We start from the raw sequence: 25726 nt of genomic DNA on the forward strand, positions 1-25726 counted from the left end.
GGGGTGGTTTGGGCTTTTGGTGGTTGGTTTTTTTTGGTTGTTTATTTAAAGCAGGAGTCCTATAAAATTAGTGAGTTAAAATGCAGTATACACAACATTTTAAGCCTGTTAAGCCATCCGAAAGTCTGGCAATCAATATCAAAACAGGCATAGTCTCTCATATTTTAGCAGCTAGTTTTTTCCATAAAATTAATCAAAATAAAATGCATCTTATGAGACTGTTTTATTAAAAATACGTATCTTTAGTTTCACATAAAAAGAACCAACATTGTAATTAAACACAATTTAAGACGCTGGACAGGAATTACTTGGAAAAAATACATGTTCCTGTAATCCCAAAGCACCGAGCCTTTGACTCCATGAGCCACAAATTAAAATCTTCCTGTGCTCAAGAGCCAGAGTGCCTGCCCTGCACACAGCACAGTGCTGAGGAGCGAGCAGCTGGTCAGAGGCAGGGGTGCTAACTGCTCCACAGCAGCTGTTCTCTGGCAGAGATACAGGCGTTCCTCTCCCCAGATCCAGGGAGGCCTGTCACTCCCCAGCCCTGCTGCTGGGCATGATGGTAACCTTAGCAAGCGAAATGCTGGAGTGGCACCATTTGGCTCAAGCGTCACAGGTTGGCCACCTCTTTCTGTAAAGGAGGAATACAGCACAACACTTCCAGTTAATTTCACTTAGGATCCAGCAGAAACTCACGTTAACAGCACTGTTGAAAGAAATCCAGCTGCGCTTCGGTGATACATGATGCAATGGTCTTCTTAATAAAACTACGCTGGAATCCACTAACTTTTGGATCCCCACTTTTCATAGCTCAGATCCATCTCAGACTTTTGGAAAGACACAATTTTCAAAGCAACAAGTTATTAGCTTAGGCAGCAGCAATACTGATTGAAAGTTTAGTGCATAAAAATCAAAGTCATAATACAAAAGAGCTGTCAGAGACATCTGCTATTTAAAGTGTACAGAACAAAACACTGGCTGCATTTACTCTCTCATAGAAAACATCAGTTTGCCAGGCTGCCTCTCTTGCTCTGGAGATGCTGAAGATTCAGCTCCTTTTAAAGTCACAGAGAGATGTATTCATCCCTCCAAAATGACCAAAATGCTTTGTAAATTCAGGCTCAAAAAGCATACCAGACACTGACTGTAAACTAAACATTTACTGGCCAATTCATAACTTAAGCAAGGCACAAAGAAGAAAAGACACTGGAGCAATGGGGAAGCAAGCTGACATGAAGTGGCAAACCAGTGGTCCCTTTGCTTTGACCTGACAAAGCATCTAAGGATACAGGCAGCTGAAACAGCAACAGTATCTGAAGTTGGACCACCACAGTAACTGCAAAACAAAGTTCAATTTTGAAGAAAAAAAAAAAGCAGGCTTGCATGTCATTATACATGTTCTAATCCCATACAAGTACTGATCTGATTAAAAGAAAAAAGATACTTCATCTAACATCATACCTTGTAAACCTAAGAGGGTATTAAATCCATGTAACTTTAGAAGCCTACCTCGTTAAGTATTCTTTATCATCTACAGCGTTAATTCCTTAGACTGCAATTTAATCAAGCACTCTGTCTGAAAGGCCTGTCTGTTTATTGACTCTGCTGGGAATTTACGACAGGTATCAGTGTCCTCACTCAGTCCACTGAAGTCTGAGGTCTACCAGTTAAAACACAATGATTCCTCATACTGTTACCACACAGATTGTAACAGAACAAGATTTGCTCGGCACAGCATTTGTTCCTATTTCTAATGCATGGAAAAGGAACAAAACTGACTTTCAGGATCTCAGATGAGTTTGCAGAACTGGAATTAAAGAAATCTATTTGATTTTTTAGCAATGAAAATCTGTTGTGGAATTAATACAAATATAACTTTCCTTACTGGAATGGCATCTTAAACAGAAGAGCTTAATTTGCCAAAGTCTTGGCAAATCAAATACTTGTCTTAATTGTAACACTCTTCAACTCACTGTCATCAATTTTCCAAGTAGTTTCAAAGCCCATATTGAAAAGCTTTGAACCTTGGGGCTGACCTGCTCTGCACCTTAGAAGGAAAAAAAATAATATTTAAAGACATCCAAGGTTGGGAGTCTATAATCTCTCCTCATCCTTGTAGAGCTACAATGTGAAGTTCACGAGTTACTCAAAACCTCATCTTACAGAAAACAGGAATGGGAAACTTTGTCCAGTTGTGAAGTGGCAGCATAGGAAATAACTGGACTTTAACTCAATTTTAAAATAGCTCAACTTGAAAAGTGTTGAAGAACAAGGCTGAAAAGGTTGTCTTAATCAGTAATTATATAAGCTACAGCATGAAAACTCCAACAACCATAAAGATCAACTCTGAAAAATATACAAGCTCATTGTTACTTTTATATACATTTAACAAAAAAAAAACCCCAACAAAACACAATCTAGATTTAAAAATCTCTCCCTGGGGTTATAAACCCCTTCCTAGAGAGATGTTGTTATAGCCTGTGTACAGTACTCCAAAAGAATCTTTCATAGCCTTCAGAATTCTTCATGGTTTTCCTAATCTGTTTTGCAGTGAGTGACAATTCTCTCCAGAACCGAGTAATACTTCAAAGCCTACTTGAAAATCCATCTTTAAGATGGCCTTCAAATAAAATATTCAAGCTTCTAACCAGAATTTTTACATACAAGTGGTTTTTGTTTTAATCACAAAGTAGATCTAGTGAATTTGCTAACTTACTGAAAAAGACTAGAAAAAAATTAAAAAAAATGTTTCTAGCCTCCAGTAATTCACTAAATGCTATTACAGTACAGAAAAAATTATTAGTTAAATCAATTTTATTTCTTCTGATAGCTACTTTGAAAATAAAGGGTAATATGACAATAATTCTATTTCCAAAGTTCAGAAGCGGGTAGCTTTTTGTGTCTGCAGTCGAAAACAAAAAACAGTGCTGCAAGTTCTGCAGTCAGTCTGCCAAATACCCTTTTCAGACATCGCATCTTGAAATACGTGTGTCTAGAAGAGCAAGAAACTCAGTGACCCCCTGCACCCGGTTCCACTGCCTGCATTTGGATAATGCATGGGTGCAAGGTCCACCTATGCAGCTCTTACGATGGGATCAGAATCTAATAATAGCTTATCGGACAGCAAAAAGGTTCAAACCTGCTTTGACCTCAGTAAGCAGAAGGATGAACAGACACCATTGTTTAATGTACTGTCCCAGCACCAGCAGCAATTTTATATGTAGTGAGCTCAGTTAAAAAAACCACACCAAAAAAGCAGTCAGGAAGTAACACACCAGAACAGCAACCGACTTGCTGAACTCAGGTCTCCATTGCTTTGCACCTTGGGAAACCTGACCTTACAAATGACTATGCTCAGTGCAAGGCAGCAGAGAGAACCAAGCCTGCAATTTTCACCGTTTGAATGAGCACAAGAACTTGGCTTCCAAGACTCTGTCTTCTTAAGATGCATGTGTCACAACAGGAATGTCAATTTCCATGGCAGAGAGGCGAGAGCGTGCAGAATACGGCTGAGAGGCATAGCTGTGCATGCTAGGGGCATGGGAATAGAGGGGCTGCCAGAAAGGAGAAGGTAGGCTTTTACATGCACAGTACCACAGACACAGCAGAACGGAAGTGAAAAACAGACCGCCAGCACTGGCAATGGCAATAAATACAGAGATGTCAAAGCTAAAGACAGGCTCATATTTTCTGTTCAGATAATTGTTATAAAAGATGACCCAGATTGATGGAGTGAGACAAATGGCACATGCCAGCAGGAACAAGAGGCCAGCCACGAGATGGCAGCCGGCACTGTTTACAAGGCATTTGGCCAATTTGATGTTTGGCACGCTTGATACAAAGGCTGTGTTACACATGCCAATCAAGCAGAGAAACAGAGCTGAGACGGCAGTTAACATACTCAGTGGAAGGGCAAACTGAAGAACACGCAAATCCAGTTGATCGACAGCAGTGTACCACTGTGGGTCATATATCACACAGTCTCTGCTCCCATCAAAGCGAGCGCACTTAATCCAGAGTCCCGTGTAAATGGTCACATTCCTCTCATTCTTGTTGAATGTGTACAGTCTCATTTGCCTCCAGTTTGGAAGCAGAACTGCTGCAAGGAGTCCAGCTACTGAGGCTGTTCCACTGAGGAAGGCCAGTACGGTTGCTGCATGAACATCCCGGCAGCCCATGCTTGCCCACAGAGGTTGTTTTCTGCAACTAAAAAGAAAATTTTTTTAAAAATAAACATCAGTAGGTGAAAGTTTATGGATTTGGGACGGACTACAGTTGACTTGTGCCAGGTTAATAAACTTGTATGGCAGCTGATTCTTTGCCTTACACACTTATGCAGAGGTAACACTACTGAACTCATGCTTTAATTAAATGTTAGATTATTTCACAGACTGTTGCAATTGCTCAGCTGTCAGACTGCCAAATTTGCTGCGTTCAAGATAAAAAAGGAGCACTTGAATACACAGCTCTACGCATCTCTCACCTTGTGTTGCTGCATGGATTTTTACAGAGGCCAGGTGGAGAGGACCAACCACTGAGTGAGCGTGTTTTAAGAAGTTCATGTCTTCTCAACTGGCCTTTCTCTTTAGCCCAGATGTAACATTAGACTGTGTGTTCAATCCTACCACACTGCTGTGTGAAAGGGAATTGCTTAAAATCAACAGCATTAGCCCAGACAAGGAATGCACATGTAGGCAGTTATACACAATTTATATAGGCCAAATTGTTGATGAGAGCTGCAAGGTAGGAGAGAAGGCTCTGTTGAGTAATTTACTATGAACTTTTCAAAAGCAACCAACAGTTCTTCCATACTACTTCTGCCTTTCAAAACCAGCTGTCTAAGCACACAAACAATTCCAGAAATCAGATGCCTTTTCAGCTTTCACCTTTTCCTTTTCAGAGCAAGTATTAAAGAATACTGCTTCCTTTTCAATATAACCACTGCCTGTATACCTAGTATAGCCTCTTGCCTGCACAGACCCTGCGAAACAGTCTCAATGATGCGTCTTAGAAAAAAATCAAACGAAAAAACACTCAAATTGAGTAATCTCTTCTCTGGGTGCTCGAGATACTGCAGAGAAGCCTAATACATAATAGGCATCTGAGCATCCACCCCAGAATGTACTTGAAGCAGAAAACTAAGAATTATAGTGCCTAAAAAATGAGCAGATACTTGGAACTCACTGAGCGCCATTCAGTCATGAACTCCTACTGAAATTTCTTTCCAAATCATCATACTGCATTGTGCTTATTTGTCTAAAGTCACTAACCAATTCTTTAGGTACCAGAAGTTCCATCTAATGCAGATACAAATAACTGAGTACCTGTATCTCAGAAAGGTTACAAACACTGTTGCAACCAAAGAGGAAACTGGATCTGATGCCTTACTATCCTCCTACACGTGCAGACATCGAACGCCCAGGAAACTCTTAAAGTAAGGAATTTCCGTGTATACTGGAAGCAGACTACAAGCATTATTATGCTATACAGCCAGCTAGCATTTTATTGATTTATAGACAAATAAATAAAGCCCAATTTTTTTCCTAAGAAAAAACTAGGCATTTGTTCACTTGTTATGCCATCTAACCCTGAAGGATTGCAATGGTATGTGGGTACCATTGAAGTGCTGATTATACCCTTTTAAAGCAGCCCTGCTGAGAAGAAATAAAGACAACCACATTTATAGTAAAAATGCACCTTATTCAACAACAAGATAGCATTACATTTTTGCGACGAATAGCTGACTGTGGGCAAGCTACTGTTCTCATGCCAGTACACTTTTACAGATAGCAGAGTCATTAATAGGGTAGGGAGACCCAAGACTTATTTCCATTATAATTGATTTAAAACTATGCTTAACCTCAACTTCAATAAGGTCAACACAACCAATTTGCAAGGAAACAGAACTATAACAAATGGGCTTGAGGCATTGTGGGAAAATTACTTTGGGGGGTGGGGATTAGAGAAAACTGGGACCAACAGAAGTGCAACATTACAGAAAGCTTTTTAGGGTAAAACACAGCTATTGCCTTCAGGATGGTTGGCATGCACGGCATCTACTCTACCACAGCTCCTTAAGCAACACACCCTGCCAGCTCATCATATGATGATGGGTGTGACGGAGGGTGGAGTGGAGACACCACAGCTAGGCTCTGTGGTACTCCCTGCAGGAAGGGGAACCTGATGTTCTGATAAGCTGCACAGCAGTTGTCACATGAAGAATGTACGAGATAATGTCGGCTGCTGAGCTGACCATTGTGGTGAAATGACTTTCCTCAGATGAAATAATCTCCTTGTAATACTAACGCACCCCTCCACCCCAAAGTTACCTGCCTCCAAGGTACTTACTACTACATCTCATTGGGTATGTGACACCAATCAGTAACAAAAATATGTATGACTAGAGTCACTCAAGCTCCACCTAACTGTAAAGAAAATGGACTGGTCCTGGACTGAAACAAATCTAAACGGGAGGAACTGCTGTATAAACTCCCAAAATACTGTACTTTGATTTAGTGTCACAAGGTTAGGTCAAGCTGACCCACCCTCTAAAGTCCTACCTGAGGATGCAAACTAATTTACATTGAAAGTGAAACTTTTAACCAATCCTGTATATGATAACAAACATGCAACGTACTATGAAGTATATAAAGTGGAAAACTGAGGGGAGAAGTTAAGGAAGACTCCATCGTAACTTCTGGGATCAGCTGACAGGCTGAACCTGTCTTCTACCCCACAGGGATGCCTACTGGGTAAGAACTTTATTCTATGACTTACTCATGCTAGCTGTTATTAAGTGCATTGTTTTAAGCTTGTTTTGCAGTCAGCGTATTATCACCAGCAATCTTCAAACCTTACTCTGTCACAAACCTGTATTTTGTATAATAAAAATCTTGAGCTGAAGTTCGTTTTGTGTAAGCCTCTGGAGATTTGACTGGTTGTTGTAAGGGATTTGATTCAGTGATGCTGTCAGTGGGGGTCCCTGGATAGGTTAGTTGAATGACGCCCTGATGCAGCAGGCTGTCAAAATGCAGGTGGCAGACAGGCTGGTTGGACACAAGGGTCTTGTCCTTCCTGGGAAACTGGCAGGCTGATCAAAAATAAAGGGTTTGAGGAAACCTTCCTTCTTAACGCAACAGGGTAAATATAATATAGCATCACATTTTCTTCTCCTCAAAGCTCAGTACTTTTGCTCTTCCATAAAGAGGCTGCATCTGCCTGGACAAAACTTCCATGCAGGCAGGGCACACTGAGACAGAGCTCTATGAGAGGCCGCTGGAATAGGCACAAGACTGACCATTTTCAGAAACCCATTGTTTCTGCAAATTCACTTGCAACAGTAGATGATGAAAATCTGAGGAGAGTTAACGCAGAGTGGGCAAGAAGTGAAGTTCACCCATATTCTCTAATACAAGAGGGTGGAAGAAAAAAATGGGATATTTTCTTTCCTTCTACATTACCAAGTACAGTTATGGCAAAGACTATGCAGCCAGGATTTAGGACAGCATGGGGAAATTTCTATTTTTCTATTACTTCTGCTGTACCAGTTGCATGGACAGAAGGCTTTAGTCTCTAGTTCATCCTATGGTTGCCAGTTATGTTTACGCCACCCTGCATACCTTGTTCTTGCTGGCTGTGCCTGGTAGACGCACTAAGAGTGTCTGTTTTGGTTGGGTTTTGTTGTTGTTTTTTGGAGTTTGCTTGGTCTGGGGTTGGTTTAGGGTTTTTTTTGCTTGTTGTTGGTAGTTTGGTTTTGAGCATTTTTTTGTTTCTTTTTTTTTTTTTAAAAAAAAAAAAAAAAAAGCAGACAGAGTGCTTCTCTTTGGGTAGTGTCCTGGTTTCAGATGAGATGGAATTAACTTTCTTCTTAGTAGCTCAGTCAGTGCTGTTTTTTGGATTTGGTTTGAGAATAACATTGATAACACTGGTGGTTTTGGTTGTTGCTAAGTAATGTTTATACAAAGTCAAGGACTTTTCAGTTTCTCAGGCTCTGTCAGGGAGAGGGCTGGAGGGGCACAAGAAATGGGGAGGGGACACAGAACAGCTGACCTGAACTAGCCAAAGGGATATTCCATAACACAGAACGTCATGCTCAGTATATAAACTGGGGGACTTGGCTGGGGCCTGCCGATCGCTGTGTGGGGACTGGCTGGGCATTGGTCAGCAGGTAGTGAGCAACTGTATTGTGCATCACTTGGGTTTTCTTTTCCTTTCCCTTTGTCTTTTATTCCTCTCCCTTTTATATTATTATATCTCATTTTATTTCAATTATTAAATTGTTCCATCTCAACCTTTTACTTATTTTTTATAAAATTTCACTTATTTTTTCCCTTGATTCTCTTCCCTGTCCCACTGGGGACAGGGTGGGTGGGGACTGAGTGAGCAGCTGCATGGTACTTAGTTGCTGGCTGAAGTTAAAGGTAGGAACCTTCCTACCTGTAACTGCCAATACCCAGGGTTCCAGGTAGAAAGGGAAAGACATAGAAAATAGCTCATTTTCCATTTAGAGGGTACAAAAGGAAAGTGAATTTGTAGGTAAGTTAATCCATGATCCCCCCCATCACAGGAAACTCGTCCCCTCTTGCAAATACTGCTAGCTTTATAGCTGTAATTACAGCTTCAGTTACAGATCCTTGATTAAGACAATAACAAAATAGATGTTGTCTTAATTAAGATGGATCCTCTGTACTTACCAGCAGTGTGTCCAAGTCAAGAGAAACCTCAGCAGCTTTTAGAAGTAGGAAAAATGTGTTACTGGATCTAAGAAACGGAAGAAGGAGCAAGTCAACATCACAGTTGTTTCATGCAGTTCCAGCAACAGTTTACATTGTGACTCAGAAATACAGAAACTCAGATATGTCTACATTTGACCAACTCCATCACCCTTCTACAATTTCCTTTTATTTAAAAACCAAAACTCAAACTATTTTCTCTCTTCTCCCCAGGATTTTTCCCCAGAGCATGTTCTCTATCTACTCATCTGTTTTCATGCAACAGATAAGAAGGGTGCAAAGCCTCCCCTTTCTTATGGGTTTTCCAAGACACGGAGATGTTCACATCCTGAATTTTACATTTCTAGTAAAAAAATCCCAAACATATGAAGTCATATGAAATTATTATTTCAGATGTTACATTCCAGACTGCACTTAAACAGCACCCTGCTGTTTAAGGAAAGGGTGAAATGATTTTTTAATGTCAGAAAACAAAACACAGACTCTAAACTGTTCATATACTTCCGATCCTCTATTCCTTTGTGGCTTCTACACAAAGGTTTCAAGGAAAAGGCAGAAAGGCAGGAAGTAACAGTGATGCCTTTTCAATGGCTGTCCACCATTTCCAGAGGAAGCGAAAGGATCCTCCTGTGGATTCTCTTTACACCCACATCTGGGATCCACACCACTGAGTCCCAACAACTCTGCAGGTCATAATAGGAAAATCACTTTTCTACTGGACAGCATCAGACCTACAAGCATGTCATTAGGTGACTGTTAAGAGCTACAACCTAAAGGTGAGTTTGCTGTACTAACATGTACAAGGACACAGAATTTATTCTAAATGACCTATATCAAAACCTGAAATATTGTAAGATTTGTATATGTGTAGTCTCCTGGGGTGCAACATCAAAAAAATTCTTCTATCAAACCATCTACGCAAGAGAGAGGCCTTACAGCACACACTCATGCAACCTGCGTTTTTCACTAAATGAGAAAGTAAACTTCCAAGTCTGGAATCCTTCAGTATGAAATCTATTGCATACAAGACAAGAAACGCAGACACAATCAGATCAAGCAGCCCACAGGATTTCCACTGCCAGGTTAATCAATCAAGACTGCTATGAGTAAATGGGGCAATTTGGCCAAACTAACTACACAGGGCTGCAGAGGTCAGCTTCAACATGTTCAGCTATATTTGTAGAAGTAGCAGGTTTGGGGTTTTTTTAGCTTCTGTCTCAAAAAAGAAAAGTATTACTTGGAACAGCTGTTTTTACTCAATAACATTTCTGAGCAACTTCCAAGCTTTCTATGCATTTAGCAGCAACTGAAGCCAAGATAAACACACAGATCTCCCTCTGCAGGTTCACACCCCAAAATACCAGCCAGTGCTCAGTAACAACCATAATTAAGTAGAAAATTACTACAGCAAACAAACCCATCAGAAAGGCAGCTGTGCCCTGCCCAGGAGTACCTCCCATTAAATGATGAAAACCTGTGACCACCAGCTGTTGTAATAAACAGATACAGAGCAGGTATGGAATATTCTACAGTACCTAATTCAGAAAGCCCTCAATTTCTGCAGACCTGGAGTTTCTTTTCTGTTCAGTCCATCTGATTTTATTCTCCATCACTAGTGGTGCTGAACAACTCAGCCGCTTCCAAACTAACTGTCCAAGGGAAGAAAGTACATTTTGGCCATGATATGTAAAACCTTGCCTTGCCTTAGATTCTAGACTGAAACTTCTTACATCCCAAGGACTTTACAACTGTAACACTCCAGGGCCTTATATCTGATCCACAGAAGTTACCAGTCCTAATACCACTTCAGGGACAGACTTTACCATGGCTTCTATTCCAAAGATCCATGTTGCTACAACAGGATAGGCTGGCTGAAGCAGGTTAAAAACTGGTAAATTATTAATTGCCCATAAGGTACAAAAATGAAACAAAGAAGAAGAAAGGCATTTACTAGAGACATAATTCAGTGATTAGTAAAGCCAGCTCTGTTCCCTTGCATGGCCTTGAGAAGACCATAATCTTGAGAACCACCACTGTTCTGTAAAGCCCTACTGGAGAGAGGTCACGTTAAATAAAAGAATGCATTTGTTTATAAATTAACTACCCACAACAGTATTATCAGTTGAAAAAGTTATGAGTTTTGAATAACTGATCACCAGAAACTGGAGATGAACAGCTATCCTGTTTCAAGACAACCGGAAGTAAGCGGTACAGAATCAGGGCCACCAGTCATTTTTCATTCAAGAAATCAATCGCCCTGTACCAAGTTCTACAAAACCCCTATTAAAATTAAATCCAGATGTGCGGGAATAGAATTAATGTTTCTAACTAATAGATTAGGGCTTTGAAGAAAAATCTGTAGCACAGGTAACTGTTTTACCGACCGATTCGGAAAAAAACAGATGGCGCGCAGCCGGGCTGGAAGGGGCAAACACACATACCCCGATGCTCGGCACAGGCCGGGCGCCGCCGGCACCCGCCGAGGAGGAGCCTGCTCCCCGCACCTACCGCGCCGCGGGGCCCGGCCTGCGGGGGGCCCGCCGGGAAGGGGCGTAGGGCCCCCCCCTGCCTAACAGGCCGCACGGCGGCCCCCGCGCGGAGCCCCCGCAGCCGCCGCGCCGGGCCGGCAGCCCCCTCACGGGCCGGGCGCCGCTGGGACGGAGCCGGAGCCGCGCCCGCCCCCGCTCTCGCCGCTCACCTTCCCGTCAGGGCGCGGGGGCACACAGCCAAGGCCCCATCGCCGCCGCGCTGCCGGCCGGCCCTCCGCCCGCCGGAGCCGCCTCTCGCCCGCCAGCCCGCGGCCGGCCGCGGGACGCCCGGGGGGTTGTGGGGCTGTAGGCCGGCGCCGCCGCAGTGCCCGCCCCCGCCGCCCCGCGCACTGCAACTCCCAGCGCCCCCCGCGGCGACCGCGAGCCGCGAGGCGGAGCCGGCTCCCGCCCCCAGGGGCGGCTCCGCGGGGTCCGCTGGCTCCACCCGTCCCCCCTGCAGGGGGCGCTGCCGGCACCGGGCGCCCCGCGGCCGGGGGAACCGGTGCTTTGTCACACCGTCCCCGAATTCGTCAGCTGCTTCGTTAACTGCTGGAGGAACCGGCAGCACCGCCCCTCAGCGGCCGCTCCCTGGGGGAGCGGTAGGGCACCGCTCCGGCCCCGCCAGCTCGGGAGCGACCGCTTTCGCATCTCCCCCTCCCCCCGCCACCTTCTCCTACCTTCGCTTATTTGACTGTCGATACCTTACCCGACACGGTATCTCGCATCTACTCTTCCGGTTCTCCCGCCCGGCGAGCGGGCCGCAGCACCACTGCCCGGGCTCTCGCGGCCCATTCATTACCCATTCACCGCCGAGGCTCACGTAACTCTTCAGACGCTGCAGAAATAAAGCCGGTTCAAATTTACCCCCCCTCATCTATGTGCCAGTTTAAGACCAGTGCACAAAAAAGTATGACAAAAAAAATTCTCAACCACGAAATAAATAGATAGAAAAATAAGCCTGACAGCCCATAGCTAGGCTTTGGTGAAAACATTAGTCCCTAACACAATAGAGAAAAATCAGAATGAGAATCAATAATAATGATAAAAGAATTAGGTTATGAAAAAGCACACCTTTCTTCCCAGTGACTACTTTAACAAGATTTTGAGACACAGGGTCTGGTAATTACACTTATAAAACAAGACCAAGCTAAGAAGCCTTTGATGTATTCAGTCTTATTTTGTTTTCCAATCAATTTATTAGCTTGCAAGTAGAAAACACTCGGCACAATAACGGACTTTGAATTTTTTTTAAGAAGTAAATAAGTGTGCCTGTTTGCAATACAAAAACTGGAATATTAATTATTACCCGATATGCACAGCTCTGTTGAAAAGCAGTCATCATTTTCTTCACCAAAATGTAACATACACCCACAGCTCCAAAAAAGGAGGGAATCCCCAACTAATTATATTAATTTGGAATCAGGATTTATTTATATGACGATCAAGAGGACTACACTAGGCACAGCAGGTGTGAAAGACATGCCAATGCTACACCAGCTTTGCTTTTTTGTGTTCCAAGTCACTTCCTTGCAGCCATTTGTGTTTTCCTTTAAATCTTAAAAAGTAACAACCCCCCCACAATCCAATGCCTGTCAGCGTAGCAGAACTGGCTCTCTTTAGAAGCACCAGACCCTAGAAAATTGCTCCATCAGAAATTTCCTTTGGTGTTTCTGATGCCCACAGAGAAAATGTGGTTGAACTTGCTCCTTCGCTACCTGTGCGAGTTACGTTCCTTCCATTCATGTCACTTGGCAAAAAATATTCCAGGGATCATCAGTTGTTAACCAGTGCTCTGAGTTGCACACACTTTGGTCTCTACTCTGCTGAGTTGGTAGCCTACGTAAATCAGAAAAACTTGCTCTTTTCCCCACTGTGCTCCACCCAAGTGTCAAAAGAAATTGAGGCGAGGGGGAGGGGGGAGAGAGCAGAGAACCAGGCAGTGGTGACAGAGGGAACAAAAGTTAAACGGAAGGTCTGCATAACAATGGGTTCGTGTACATAGTAAAAATACTAAAACGCGTTGGATCCAGCCAAGAACACTAGCTTCTCTTCATTTGTTCTTCTGAAGTTTGTAAAAGTACTAGTTTCTTTTTCCGATATTCTTCATTTTCCTGCTCTGCTTCCTCATCTATGTATTTTCTTATACATGCTTTCAGTTCCTCAATTCCTTCTCCAGTATATGTAGATATAGGAATTATATCTTTGAATTCAAGTGTATTTGCAGGAATCATTTCTTCTTGTAGTAAGTGTAAGAAATCTGAAAAATCATATTGAAAATTAGTAAAGTCCCCAAATACAGTATCACTACAAAGCCCATAAAATCCCATTAAGTTTATTTTCTAAACTTTAATATATTACAGTAATAAACGTATCTGCAATTAATATAAAGTATTAGTTGCCTAATTAATCTTTTAAAAAAATAGCAAAAGTCTCAGAAGACAAGCACTAACATGGCAGTTACACCATACTTATGATCTCACGGGAAGATTCTATACCATTACTTTCAGATGAATACAAAGGAATCCCAAGTTGTAGAATATGGGAGGTGGAGGGTTTTAAGCCTTCCTGGTTCTCATACACTCCCAGAAATAAGAAAAAACCAACTCCACTGTAATAGCAAAATTGAAGTAAACCTACACAGGCCTGTCCAGAAATTTCATGTGTTTTGGCCAAAGTCACATGATAAACTGTATATACATCAGTGTCTGTACAGGGACTTTCAACAGAGGTTACTGTTACCAAAGATATCTAAACTGGAAATTTACTCCCCTGTAGCACAGCTGGGAAAGATCTTCTAGGATATCTCTATTTTATTAAAATACTTCCCCAACAGTGGTGCCAGTGCTACAGATGTATATAAGCAGAGCTCTAAATGCAGGAAGTGGTTTTAAAACATTTGTTCAAATAATAAATTCAATAGCTGACTTCAGTTTCAAACAACTCCTTGCCAATACTGAGTTACCCGTGATGAAATCGTTATCACTACTTTTGTCGAAGGTAACTGTTGAAAGTTAATTTACCTTGAGGATGCTGTAGCTGTTCCATAAGTTCATTCAAGTTATCCCCTGCACAAGGCAAATCCATTTTATTAATGGCAAGAAGTGCAGGCTTAGTTGTAAGTTCCTCTTTGTACAGCTCCAGTTCCTTAAAAGACAAGTAAGGTTGCCTTACTAAGTATCTGTAGTTCAAAAAATGCTACTTCAATTTTACATCTCCTCTCTCATTTGTTTAATTGCCTACATAGTCTTTCATGCCTAGGCAGCTGTGAGATTGACTCAGGTGCTCAAGGTTGATGTGTTAAAGCAGTCTGACAGAAGAAAACACTGTTCAGTGATTTTTTTTGCTCAAACACAGGAATTTCAGGTAAACAGGCGGGACAATTCTGAAAGCCTCCTATAAAAAAAGTAAGTTTTGAATTTGGTTTTCTGATATCCACTAACACAAAATCAATTTCAGAAAAAGTTCAGATCTATAAAACGCGTAAGAAAATTCTTTGGAGAGTTTTAGGATTCTTAAGCATTTTAATGGGCTATGGTTAATATCAGAAATAAAATCACAACCATGAATAAACTAGAAATAAACAGCAGTAGCTGAAATTCATCACCTTAAGTTGTACAGCTAGAGAGAGAAGAGCTACTAACTTTAAAATTACATTAAATGTGTTATTCTGATCAAGCAGGGATAAGAGATGGAAACGCTGTATGCCTGCAAAGCTGGGGCCTGATGTGTCATCTCCATCAGGCTATAAAGTAAGGGCATCAAGGCAGTGATTTAATGATACACATGTATTTTTACTTCCTAAAAACGCTGCCAGACTGGGGAACTGAAAATGATGTGTCTTTTCACCATTACTTGACTGTACGAAATACACCGTATGCTGCCCAGCAGTAGTGCCCAACATAAAATAGAGCAGTTTCACCTGGACAGTTAAAAATAAAAGATTTCATCATTTTGGGGAATGCTAAGCTTTCTAACTGGCCCTATACTATAAATCCAGAAGACTTACTAACAGCTGAACGTTCTTGATCAAAACTGAGCATCTTTCTTGGCTCATAGGTAACTACAACTCTCAGTTAGGAACATGAGAACTTACCTTTGTTAGGAGCAATATAGTTTCAAAGGCTGTTCTGAACTGAGTCTTAATAGACAGCTGAAACCCAGAAATATCAACCTGAAAAAGTTACACAAAAACAAGCTTTGTGGTATTATGTTCAGTATCATGGTAGTCTCCAACTACTTTGCAGTATAATTGCCCATGTACATGCCCTCATTCCTGGACAAAAACCAGAGGGTAACTATACATAAAGTAACACCGTAGACACTGGAAGCATTAACTAGTTGGTTCTGATAGTGTTTCAGAGAGGTCTGGTTTTTAAAGCTCTTTTTTAAGGTGATGTTACAGAACAAAATAAAAAAATCACCCCATGTTTTAATTATGCTTGGAACACTTCACTGTTCTAAATTAACTGCCAAATTTTAATGGTAAATTCTATTTAAGAATTTCATTTATCATCAGTCATTTGAGTGTTCCATTCTGAAAACAGTATTACAGCTATATTTATCATAAAACATGCAAATCACAGATGATTTCCTAAGTTCCACCTACACTGCAACTAAGATGCATTTTATTTACTGCACTGCCTTTGATTTCAGTAACCTGTAACTTTTATTTAACTTACAACTAAGAGAAGCTGTTTGGTTCTTTCTACATGCTTGAGAAATTTGTGGCCCATCCCTTTGTTTGCATGCGCACCTTCAATCAGTCCTGGGAGATCAGCTACTGAGATCTAGGAAAACAAAAATAATCAAACAAAAAGTTTCCAACAAGCAAAAATGGTGATTTTTAACTATCAACACCTGAACATCTATTATCATTTTATATAAAGAAAAGAACCTAGACAAAGGAATGATAGGAATATGTTTTGAGAGGCTCCTTTTAAAACTACATGTATTCCTTGGAATTATGTTGGATCAGCTCTCCAGCAGCATGCATTGTTTCAGTACATTTAGAATCTATCATCAGAAACAGATTTAAACAAAATGCTACTGTTACAGAGACACTGCGCTCCTCCATTGCCCCATCTATTTATTTATAGCTGTCTGGAAAGTAGAAAACAGAGGGCAGTAACACCTCGGAAGACATCTTGCAAAATTCATCTATAACCCGAGAATAAAACAGGTTCTGAAAGGCAGGAAGATTAGACTATCATGTTTGTATAGAGTTCACACTGTCACTTGAAAATAGCGTCTGTTCCTTGTGGCTACGGAGGATCATTATTCCAAATGCAAACCTACTTAACATTGTCCCCCTGAGTGTGAGAAGCTCCAAGAACGTGTGTTCTGCTCTTCAACTGAAATGAGATTTTGATTAGTACATCAGCGTCCAACCAGAGCTCAGCAAAGACTGCCATAATGGACGGGGAACTTGTCATTTTCTCTGCTGACTGCGAGTACTGTACTCAGTTCTAAAGAAGTGCCAAGACAAACCGAAAAAAGAGCAGAATGCTGAAACCCCCAGTTAATCTGCTCAGTAACTCACAGAAAGCTAAGACAGTGAAGCAAAGAAGAGCAAAAGTAAGGTCTTCAAATCTATCTAATAGCCATTTAGACAGCAAAGGGATACAATTAAACAATACTCAAAGCCAGCACATGGTAACATTTCCATTGTGCTACCCACTGCAGAAGGGGGCTTTATGCTATGAGCAAGTTACACTCCCCTCAGGTGTCATACTAAGTCTTAACCATTACGCATTTCCTAAATATTTTAAGGCTTTCTTCAGAATTTTCCATCTACAGGGACATGAGGTACAGCTGGATGAACTGCAGACTTGTAACTAGAAACAGGGAGAGAGTAACTGAAACAGGAAGAGGGTAACTAGATACCTAGAACAGAAACATCCACTTCCTGGTGTGATGCATTTGGGTGCTGTAGTACCATTGTCATCATCACCTTCTTCCACAACTTTATCTCTCTTTCAAATAATATTTTTTCTGGAGTTTGTAAAGAAACTCACATTCTCTCAAAACAGCACTTGGTTCAGATATTCTGGTAGAAAATGTAAATGCTTCTGCTAGTTTCTGTGATCTGGTACTAAGACCCGAACCCAGACTCATACTCGGACCCTCTACTTTTGTGTCTCTTTGTTTTCCAAGCAGTAAGGACAGGTGGCACCAGATAACTTGTATGTATTTTCTTCTTTATAATGTACTAAGATAAGCAAATTGCTACGTATTTCCTAAAAAACACCAATATTCTGTAGGAAAAAAAGAAGATATAATGAGCCTTTCTCCTGAGCAGTACAGGACAGTCACCTCAACTATTGCTCCAATTGCTTACATTGTTGTTTCCAGCAGCTGCAATACTGAGAGCTGAAGTACTTGCCCTTACTCACAGATGTTCCCTGTGATCACAATCACAGGTTCCACTGATTTTAGAAGAGACATTTTGTCCATATAGTTCTTATCTAGAACCCAACACTGCAGTCTAAAAACCACTGCAGAAACTTGTCAACAAGGGTCATTGGCTATGATATGAAATAGACTGCAGAAAAAAAAGCCAGGAGTGCAAGCAGTTCTCCTGCTGGAGCAAGATGTACCAGTAAGAGCAAGAGGTCCTGACTCATGACTGGTAGATAGCTTTTGCAAAAGGGTATAAACAATCCTGTTACTTGCAGCAGCTTTCTAGGATAAGTTACCCTAAAGTAGCAGGTAAAATGAATATACAAAACATTTATCTTAGATGTGTGCATATCTACAGGGAATCTGACAAACTAGACTTACTTCCTTTAATACACAGTTTTGTTAGAAGTTTGTTAAATGAAGATTTCCATTTCTGGTTAGAAGCTGATACATCGATCATGAGCTCCTGAATCCCCCTAAGATCATTGCTTCTGAAAGTGAAAAGAAGAATTCTCTGTCTTTTCACATCTGAGAGGTATGCTTTTCTGGTTAACTCATCTGAAACTCTTTTATGAGTCACCTTTTATCTTGGGAGTGATGAATCCAGTACCGCATGTATCATGTACTTCAAAAACAAAACAAAAGAACATCAAAGAAGATTCAATTTTGAGAGATCAATGTTTGCTGTAACCTTACATGAACGTGGGGTCCAAAATTTATTAGTAGGAGTCTCATTTACTGTTGGTTTTCCTGCCAGTGGATACTGTAGAAAGGATTCCAGGCACCACGCAACTATGACAATTTTACCTGAAGAAGCTGGCTGGAATTGTGCCCACAAAAATTAAGGAGGTAGGGCAGTAGCTCCACCAGTTCTCCAGAGCTACAGACCACCACAAAAAGGAACTGGACCCAGGTACCTCAGCTCTCAGGCAGTGCACTATTCCTGGCTGTTCAGGTAATCACTGTCACTTCATACTATTTTAGTTTTTTAGAAAGCAACCCAACAAACCAAACAAAAAACCAAAACACAAAACCCAAACCAAACCACAAAAGGAAGCTGGAGCAGCCAACCCAGAAAGCCAGAACAGTAAGTTACAGTAACTGGGTTGTATCACTAAATTCCCTGCCATTCACTACTGCATATCTGCAGCTATTGGACAAATTTCCCACTGTTTAAAATCCATTCTGAAAGTGACTCACTCACTCCAGAGCGCTCTGTATAGCCAAGTTGCAGAAAATTTGCCTCTTTTTTAAAAGAACAAACAGGTTAATCTCTGAAACAATTATTTTTTTAAAGTCCTAACCTTTTCAAAAGTATACTAGAACACAGCAATCTCAATTCCAGACATAAACTCATAACTCTAAGATTATAAAGCAGGATTAGAGACACAGCAATAAGAGAAGCAAAAATGAGAAGCCATTTATTACGTTGACCTGGAATCAGCTCGACATCATATTACTGTATCTGTCTATAAAGCTCTGTTTTCACTACTGCACAAAACCAGTACTTTCTTCACAACTTTCATTAAGTCCCTGTAACTGTATTTTGCATGTATACATTATAGACACACATATGAAAAAAACCTACAAGTTTAATTTTTCTTTCTGAAATTATGTTAAGCAACATAACTAATCATTATATAGAACTTTATTGAACAACCAGAATAAACTTTTATACCAACCTGCTTATAATCTGCATACATGATCTTTCCTAGTTCAGGCTGTATAGTTGTAACTATGACAAGGGAAAAAGGAGGGGAGGAAAATAACTGGTTTTAACATTTTTAAAATACGTTAATTTAACAAAGCATTTAGATGTTGCAGGACTTTCTCACCTCATATTTAAATGAAACAAATGTTCAGTAGCAAAAGAAAATAAGGCAAATGGGATACTAAGAATCACTGGAAAAGGAATAATGGAAAAGCAAAATGAGAGATGAGACCGCTCAAAAAACCAGTGGTTCACCAAAACTTGGCGCTGTCTGCAATTCTGTTCCCATCATCCCCAAAAGGGACTAAAGGAGCTAGAGAAGTCTCAGACAAAGATCACTACCTAGATTATGAAATAGCTTCCAAGTAGGGAAAAATAACGAAAGGCAAAGTGAGACAGGACTTCAAACTGAGGAAAAAATATAAAAAGACTTTAGAAAACCAGGAGTAGCACAAGAAAGTCAGTAGGAATTATCAGTACTTGTACTCTTGCTTTTTAATTAAAGAATAATCAGGCAACTAATCCTGATTTATTGATAGAAAAATAACAACATTGTTCTATCCATTTTTCAGTGGGCAGATTCAAACCCAAAATCCTACCCTGTTGCAAGAACAGGTGGTAGCTATTTCCACAGCACACAAGATGTTTATACAACGGAACTTACTTAGTAGTGCATATTCAGTAGACTGAAGGTATTACACACCACAGAGTGTCTCAGATGCAGTAAAACAGGCCGAGACTAAAATAAATGTTATAGAGACCCTGTATCAACAGGCTGAAGCACTATGAGTGTGCACACATGAAAAACTGAGGTGGTTAAAGGAACTGGACACTGAAACACCAAGTTTTTTTCAGTATTTCTTATAATTAAAAATCTGTGTGACATATTTAGCAGACAACATAGTTATACCCTATTCTTTATTATAAACCTGCAAACCAAGTCAGAGAAAAGACTTCTTGCTCTCATGAAATATTACTGCTCTAAAAATAAGAGTATAAACTTACATGCATAATTTGCAATCTCAGGTTTGGCATGAGAAATCTTGCTTAACACAGATGATTTTCCCGCATTTGGAAACCTAGAAGGAAAGTCAGGATTTATACATTGAATAAACACATATGTGATTCCTGTATATCTTATTACCAAATACACTATATTACCTTAGTCAAATTCAATGCTATCAACTAATTTTTGTAGACTCATTTACTCACCTTTTTTTGTAAGAAAACAACAAGACCCAGATCATTATGATTTTTCTTAATCAATTCTGAACAATTTTTCTAAATCTTCCCAAGATGCCTCCCAAGGATGCAGGCCAGAGAGGTATGTAAATATGCAATACATTTAAGGGAAATCTTTCAATGTAATTCGGACAGCAATACAGCATAAGCATCCAGGTTTCCTTGAATTCAATATTCACATGCTATTGCTAATTTTGTACATTATCTTTACATTCTAAAGATCTCTCACGAAAACACATCTTACCAGACCGATTTACAGTCTTTTGGTATACAAATCATGGCTAATGAAACAGTCTACAACTTAAGTTCCAACAATGTCTATGCTACAGTTTAGCAAATGCAGCAGAGCATATGCGAACTCTGTGAGAGGCTTTGTGCATATAGACACATACCTGCACGATTTGTGTGTTTTTAAGGCAACAAAGTTATATGAGGGATCCTGAAATCAGGACTAACCTGCTTTGTTACCAAGTAAACCAAAAAGAATGCAAGTGAAGCCCTAGGAGCTGGTCTGCACAGACCTGAGTATTGAAACCTTCTCCCTTTACAAGGGATAGCTACACCTGTATACCACAGCAAAAATGTTCCTTAAGGCGTAAGGTAGTTTTTATAAAAACTTCTTCACAGAATACATCAACAAATTGAAATGGAAACCCAATTTGAAACTGAAATTATATCACATGCCTATTTTAAAGATTAATCTGAGCTGTGAAAGACACAGTAGCTTTGGTCACGATGAAGCTAATGTTGACATCAAAGGATAGACTATAGCCCTTATTCATAGCATCCCGCTCCATAGGGAAGACCACACAAGACTTGTGTTCCAGTCAAATTCACAGATACAGCACACCATTTCAGTGCAACTATGATCAAAGAAAACTTTCTATAGGCAACTGAATGCTGGCCACAAGATACAAAGGCATGTGTCACACAGGGAACCATACACCCTCCACTTGACTATATGCAGAATCATGACCTTTTAACTGGGACAACTAGTAAGAACATGAGTTAATAAAAACCAAGACTAATACTAGATTAAGGGGCTTTATAAAGGGGTTGTATATGGGGCTTTCTTAAACAACAACAAACCCAGAAAAATTCACTTTTGCTATCAAGGGTAGTTCTAATGCGCTCTGATGTTGAAAGGTGCCTTAAAGACATTCTGGAAGGTTATTCTGGTCATCTCCTCAAGTGAGTATTTTGTTTCCACTGAGATACAATATGCTCTTTGAAGTTTAAATTACAATCTATACTACACATCACAGCCTGTACCCAAACTTGATGGGTTTTTCTCAGGTCTATATGTTTTTTACCTGATCAAGCAAACCACTTGTGTCTCTACTGAAGTTAAAATAACAAACACAAAGAGATCAAAGTACAACCATGAACCATCAGAGGCTGATTCATACTCTCAAAAGAAAATAACATGCTCTTCTAATCAATCGATGTTCTTTTCATCAATTTTAAAGGGAAACTGGCAGCTAAAATACAAGCCAAAATGCAAGATTAAAGCACTAGTGTCATAAAACTGCTATGTTTTCACACACTAAAACAAGAAAAAAATCTCTATTGTAATTACTAAAGACCACTTGAAAATTGTATGACTTCAGATAAATCTGCTATTAGCAGGATTATTTCTAATAAGCAAAAAAAGAAAAATGTAGATATAAAACTATGCTGTCTTCAAGTTTCCATTCTTCAATGGTATATACCACTTAGACTATTTCCACATCAAACTCCTTTTCATTTTACATTTCCTATGGTTTTTATTAATAAGGACCACACGGCAGTAGGGGGAGGGTGGTAGTAGATGCTGAGTAGACCTATACCTTTACAACTGTAGTTTGTTGAAAGCTTTAAAAATATATTTTTCTGTATTGTTATAAAGCAGCAACATTGAAATGCAAGAACTACTGTTCTAGTTTGTAATTTATTTCTTTTCAGTGTTCCAGGCTGTTTATTTGGGAGAGTAGGTTACGTAGCCTTTGAAACTCTATAAAACTACTACTGAAAGGATCCGCTTGTGCCAGTACCATAAAGTTGAAGATGCAGTATGTATAGTGTTCTTAGCTCTGTTTTGCACCTCCTACTTACTTAATACTAATACTATTTTGATAATTGCTAAATTAAATTGTATTAAAAATTATATATTACCCTGATTAATGAAGCCTTCACCCACAAAAGCATCACCAACGCTTTCAAAGTTTTTAGATTAGTTTTAATAGGTTTAAACTGTATCTGATTTTTGCAAACTGTAAGTAATTTAAGTGGCAATGCAAATGGTACAGTAAAGCTCATCCTCCAAACTCTCAAATCTCTTTGAAATCCCATTTGAAATTTACTATTTTGTTTTCTAGTATCAGTTCTCAAGCTACAATACTTACCCAACTAAGCCAACATCTGCTATAAGCTTCAAATCAAGACGAACAGTTCGCCTCTGACCTTTGCAAGGCAGGAAGTTTGTGGCCAAAGAGCCTCCAAGACCTCCACGAGCTGCTAGGAGTCTCTCTCCTGCTGCATTAAGCTCTCCTGAAAACAAATTCACTAGTGAAAAAATAATCCCCTGCTGTAGTTCGCTGGCGACTTTCCACTTGAATCTTTATCTGCTGTATGCTTCCTTGCAAAAGGTGCACACTCAGGGTCATGGTATTTTTCCTTCCTTGGAAACAAATGAAAGCAATCACACCCCGTATTCCCCTCTGTCATACAGTTAGCCATTTCAAGAACAGTGCTAAGTACAGGAAGGCATACTATGGTCAAGATGGCAGTTCTGAAGCCTCCAATACTTGAATTCAAGAATGCAAGGAAAAAATCTGCATCAATAGAGATGTGGCTACAGCAAACTCTTCAGATGATCTGTATTTTTTCATTAAGATGCAGGCTATATTATCTCCCTTTGGGTTAGAATGTTAGAACAGTTAAAAAAGAGAAAACTGCAACATATGAGTATGTAATTAATGAGTACCTTTAGGCATTGACATGCCTACACCACAAACAGTTCTTGCTGTACATCCAATTTTATTAAATAGGCAAATCAGAGTAATTTGTGAATTTAGTTTGAACTCTGAGTAGTATGAGAAGAAAAACTCTGAGAAACTGCCAAGGAAACACTGGAAGCTAGTCCAAGAGCACTGTATTGAAAGAGATCTTCCTGGTTACTATCAAGTACCACTTTCTTTGAAAGAAGAGTAAAAAACAGGTAAGTATTTTAGATAACCTTAAATGTTGACACTCAGCAAGGATCTTTATCTTTTAAGCAATATCATAATTCAGTAAAGCTGCAGACACTTGCCCGAGCGGACACATAACTTGTAAGATCATCAGTGATTCTGTGAAGGATCAGTATGGATTCCAGCCTTTCAACGCTTGTTTGCAAGGGCAATTTTCTTCCTGCTGCATACAGCGATACAAACCAACTACTACTAATTTCTGGAAGGGGTCCTTGCCTTGCCAACAGCTTCTACAGTGTACTTTTTGTCAACTCTTTGTCCAAACAAAGGAAAACACAGGCGTATTTTGCAAGATGCATAACCTTAGAACACCCCAGCATTATGTCTGATAGATACTATCAATAAATATGACAGTATTTACTACGTACATTAAAGCAAAGAAAAAGTTCTTACCAATCTGCTTGCCATCATCACAAAGAACCGAAATTCCCACAGGCACATGAACTTCACAATCTTTTCCTTTTTCACCTTTTAGTGCTTGAACACTGGGAGAAATTAAACCAGGTTTAGTAACTTAAGATGACACTTTGCTTTCTGGAAAAGACATACACAACAACTTCCATCAGACTCTTACCTGCTGTTGGCTCCTGCTCCTGCTATAAATCGCTTCTGGGGATACCTGTCCCTAATGCTTTTTAAGGTAGTTCTTTCTCGGGCGACAAACCAGACATCACCGCCTCTTCCTCCTTCCCCGCCTAGACGAGGATAACCCATTCCACCAGTTCCTCCTCTCACATAGACCCGTAAGTTGTCTATGAAGTTGCCAAACTAACAAAACAACGGTTTCATATCAGTATTACATTTTGTTTACATTTCGTTTTGTAGAAACGTGTGCATCACTGCTCCGAGAGAACTCTGATGGCAATAACCAAAGTTCAGAAAACGGACATGCAACTCTCCCAACCCTCTCCTAATGAGCCAAACGCCTGGCACGTTCCCCCCGGCTGCGACCCCTGAGGCCCGGCGGAGCGGCCGGCGGGGAGGGGGCGAGGCACGGCCGCTTGGGGCCCGGCGCCCCCGGGCACAGCACGCCAGGGCCGCGGCGCCCGCCGCCTCCTGCGGGGCCGCTTCACGGAGCGGCACCTGGGGAGCGCGGGCAGCGCTGTGCCCGCAAGCCGCCGGGGGCCGCGGGTGCGCCCGAGGGAAGGGAAGCGGGCAGCGGCCGGGGACGTGACCGCGGGGCCACCCGCCAGCCCGCCCCGGGGAGGCCGGCACCGGGACCGCGTGTCCCCGCCAGCCCTTGCGCCGCCCGAGCCCTACCCGCACAGGCCTGCTATAACGCGGGGCCCGTCCCGCTCCCCGCGCCGCCCGCACTGACCTTCCGCAGCACCGCCCCCCCACACCGCACCATGGCGGCAGCCGCCGCCTCACGCCCGGGCCCGGCCTGCAGCGGCGGCGGGAGGGACGGGCCCTGAGGCGCGGCGCGGGCGGGCCCGGGCCCGAGGGATCTGTGCGGAAACCACGGGGCAGGAGGGCAGGCGGGCGGTGAGAGCGCCCGGGCCCGCCCGGCTACGGGCTGCGGCAGCGCGGCGTGCAGCGAACAGCCGCCCCCGCTCCGCCCTCAGCGCCCGCCGCCGTGAGAGGCTCGGCGGGGCCCTGTCCCGCGCAGGTGCGCACGCGCGGCCCTTCCCGCCCGCGGCCGTGCCCTGGCGGGGCGGGGCCGTGGGCCGTGCCCTGGCGGGGCGGGGCGGGGCAGGGCGGGGCCGTGCCCGGGCGGGGCGGGGCGGGGCGGGGCCGTGGGCGCGGCAAGGGCCGGGCCCGGCTCGCGCCCACCTGCGGGCTCCGCTCCCGCCCCGCCCGCCCTCCGCGCATTCCCGGCCGCCCCGCGCTGTAGGGCCCGTCGGGGCGAGGGTGGCCCGGGGGCAGCGGCGGGGAGCCGGGCCC

At 41.9% G+C, this 25726-nt stretch overlaps 2 protein-coding genes across 6 annotated transcripts in view; both read right to left on the reverse strand.

Moving 5' to 3' along the window:
* Positions 1–204: 204 nt before the first annotated feature.
* On the reverse strand, positions 205–11597 carry CLDN12 (claudin 12). Of its 4 annotated transcripts, XM_055804042.1 has the most exons (5): positions 11431–11597; positions 10268–10381; positions 8694–8760; positions 6871–7090; positions 205–4206 (listed from the first exon to the last, which is right to left on the reverse strand). In XM_055804042.1, the coding sequence occupies exon 5, from the start codon at positions 4176–4178 to the stop codon at positions 3441–3443; it is 738 nt and encodes a 245-aa protein (XP_055660017.1). In that variant the 5' UTR covers positions 4179–4206; positions 6871–7090; positions 8694–8760; positions 10268–10381; positions 11431–11597; the 3' UTR covers positions 205–3440. The 4 variants fall into 4 exon arrangements, with proteins under 4 accessions (XP_055660017.1, XP_055660016.1, XP_055660015.1 ...); XM_055804041.1 differs by lacking the exon at positions 10268–10381; XM_055804040.1 differs by lacking the exon at positions 6871–7090 and having other exon boundaries at positions 11431–11595.
* Positions 11598–12424: 827 nt separating this feature from the next.
* LOC101923722 (GTP-binding protein 10) overlaps positions 12425–25726 on the reverse strand; it is a 59702-nt gene continuing 46400 nt past the window's right edge. Inside the window, exons 1-10 of one of the 2 annotated variants that reach the window (XM_055805832.1) lie at positions 25161–25455; positions 24417–24610; positions 24236–24327; positions 22997–23141; positions 20376–20449; positions 19342–19394; positions 15940–16047; positions 15354–15431; positions 14281–14404; positions 12425–13517 (exon numbers count right to left, since the gene is read on the reverse strand). In XM_055805832.1, the coding sequence (XP_055661807.1) occupies positions 13300–13517; positions 14281–14404; positions 15354–15431; positions 15940–16047; positions 19342–19394; positions 20376–20449; positions 22997–23141; positions 24236–24327; positions 24417–24610; positions 25161–25193 (1119 nt within the window). In that variant the 5' untranslated portion in view covers positions 25194–25455 and the 3' untranslated portion in view covers positions 12425–13299. Of the gene's footprint in view, positions 13518–14280; positions 14405–15353; positions 15432–15939; positions 16048–19341; positions 19395–20375; positions 20450–22996; positions 23142–24235; positions 24328–24416; positions 24611–25160; positions 25456–25726 lie in introns of those variants that run through there. The other variant, XM_027777738.2, reaches the window with a different exon arrangement.

This window comes from Falco peregrinus, chromosome 5 (assembly GCF_023634155.1).
Source record: "Falco peregrinus isolate bFalPer1 chromosome 5, bFalPer1.pri, whole genome shotgun sequence".
NCBI classification, from domain to species: domain Eukaryota; kingdom Metazoa; phylum Chordata; class Aves; order Falconiformes; family Falconidae; genus Falco; species Falco peregrinus.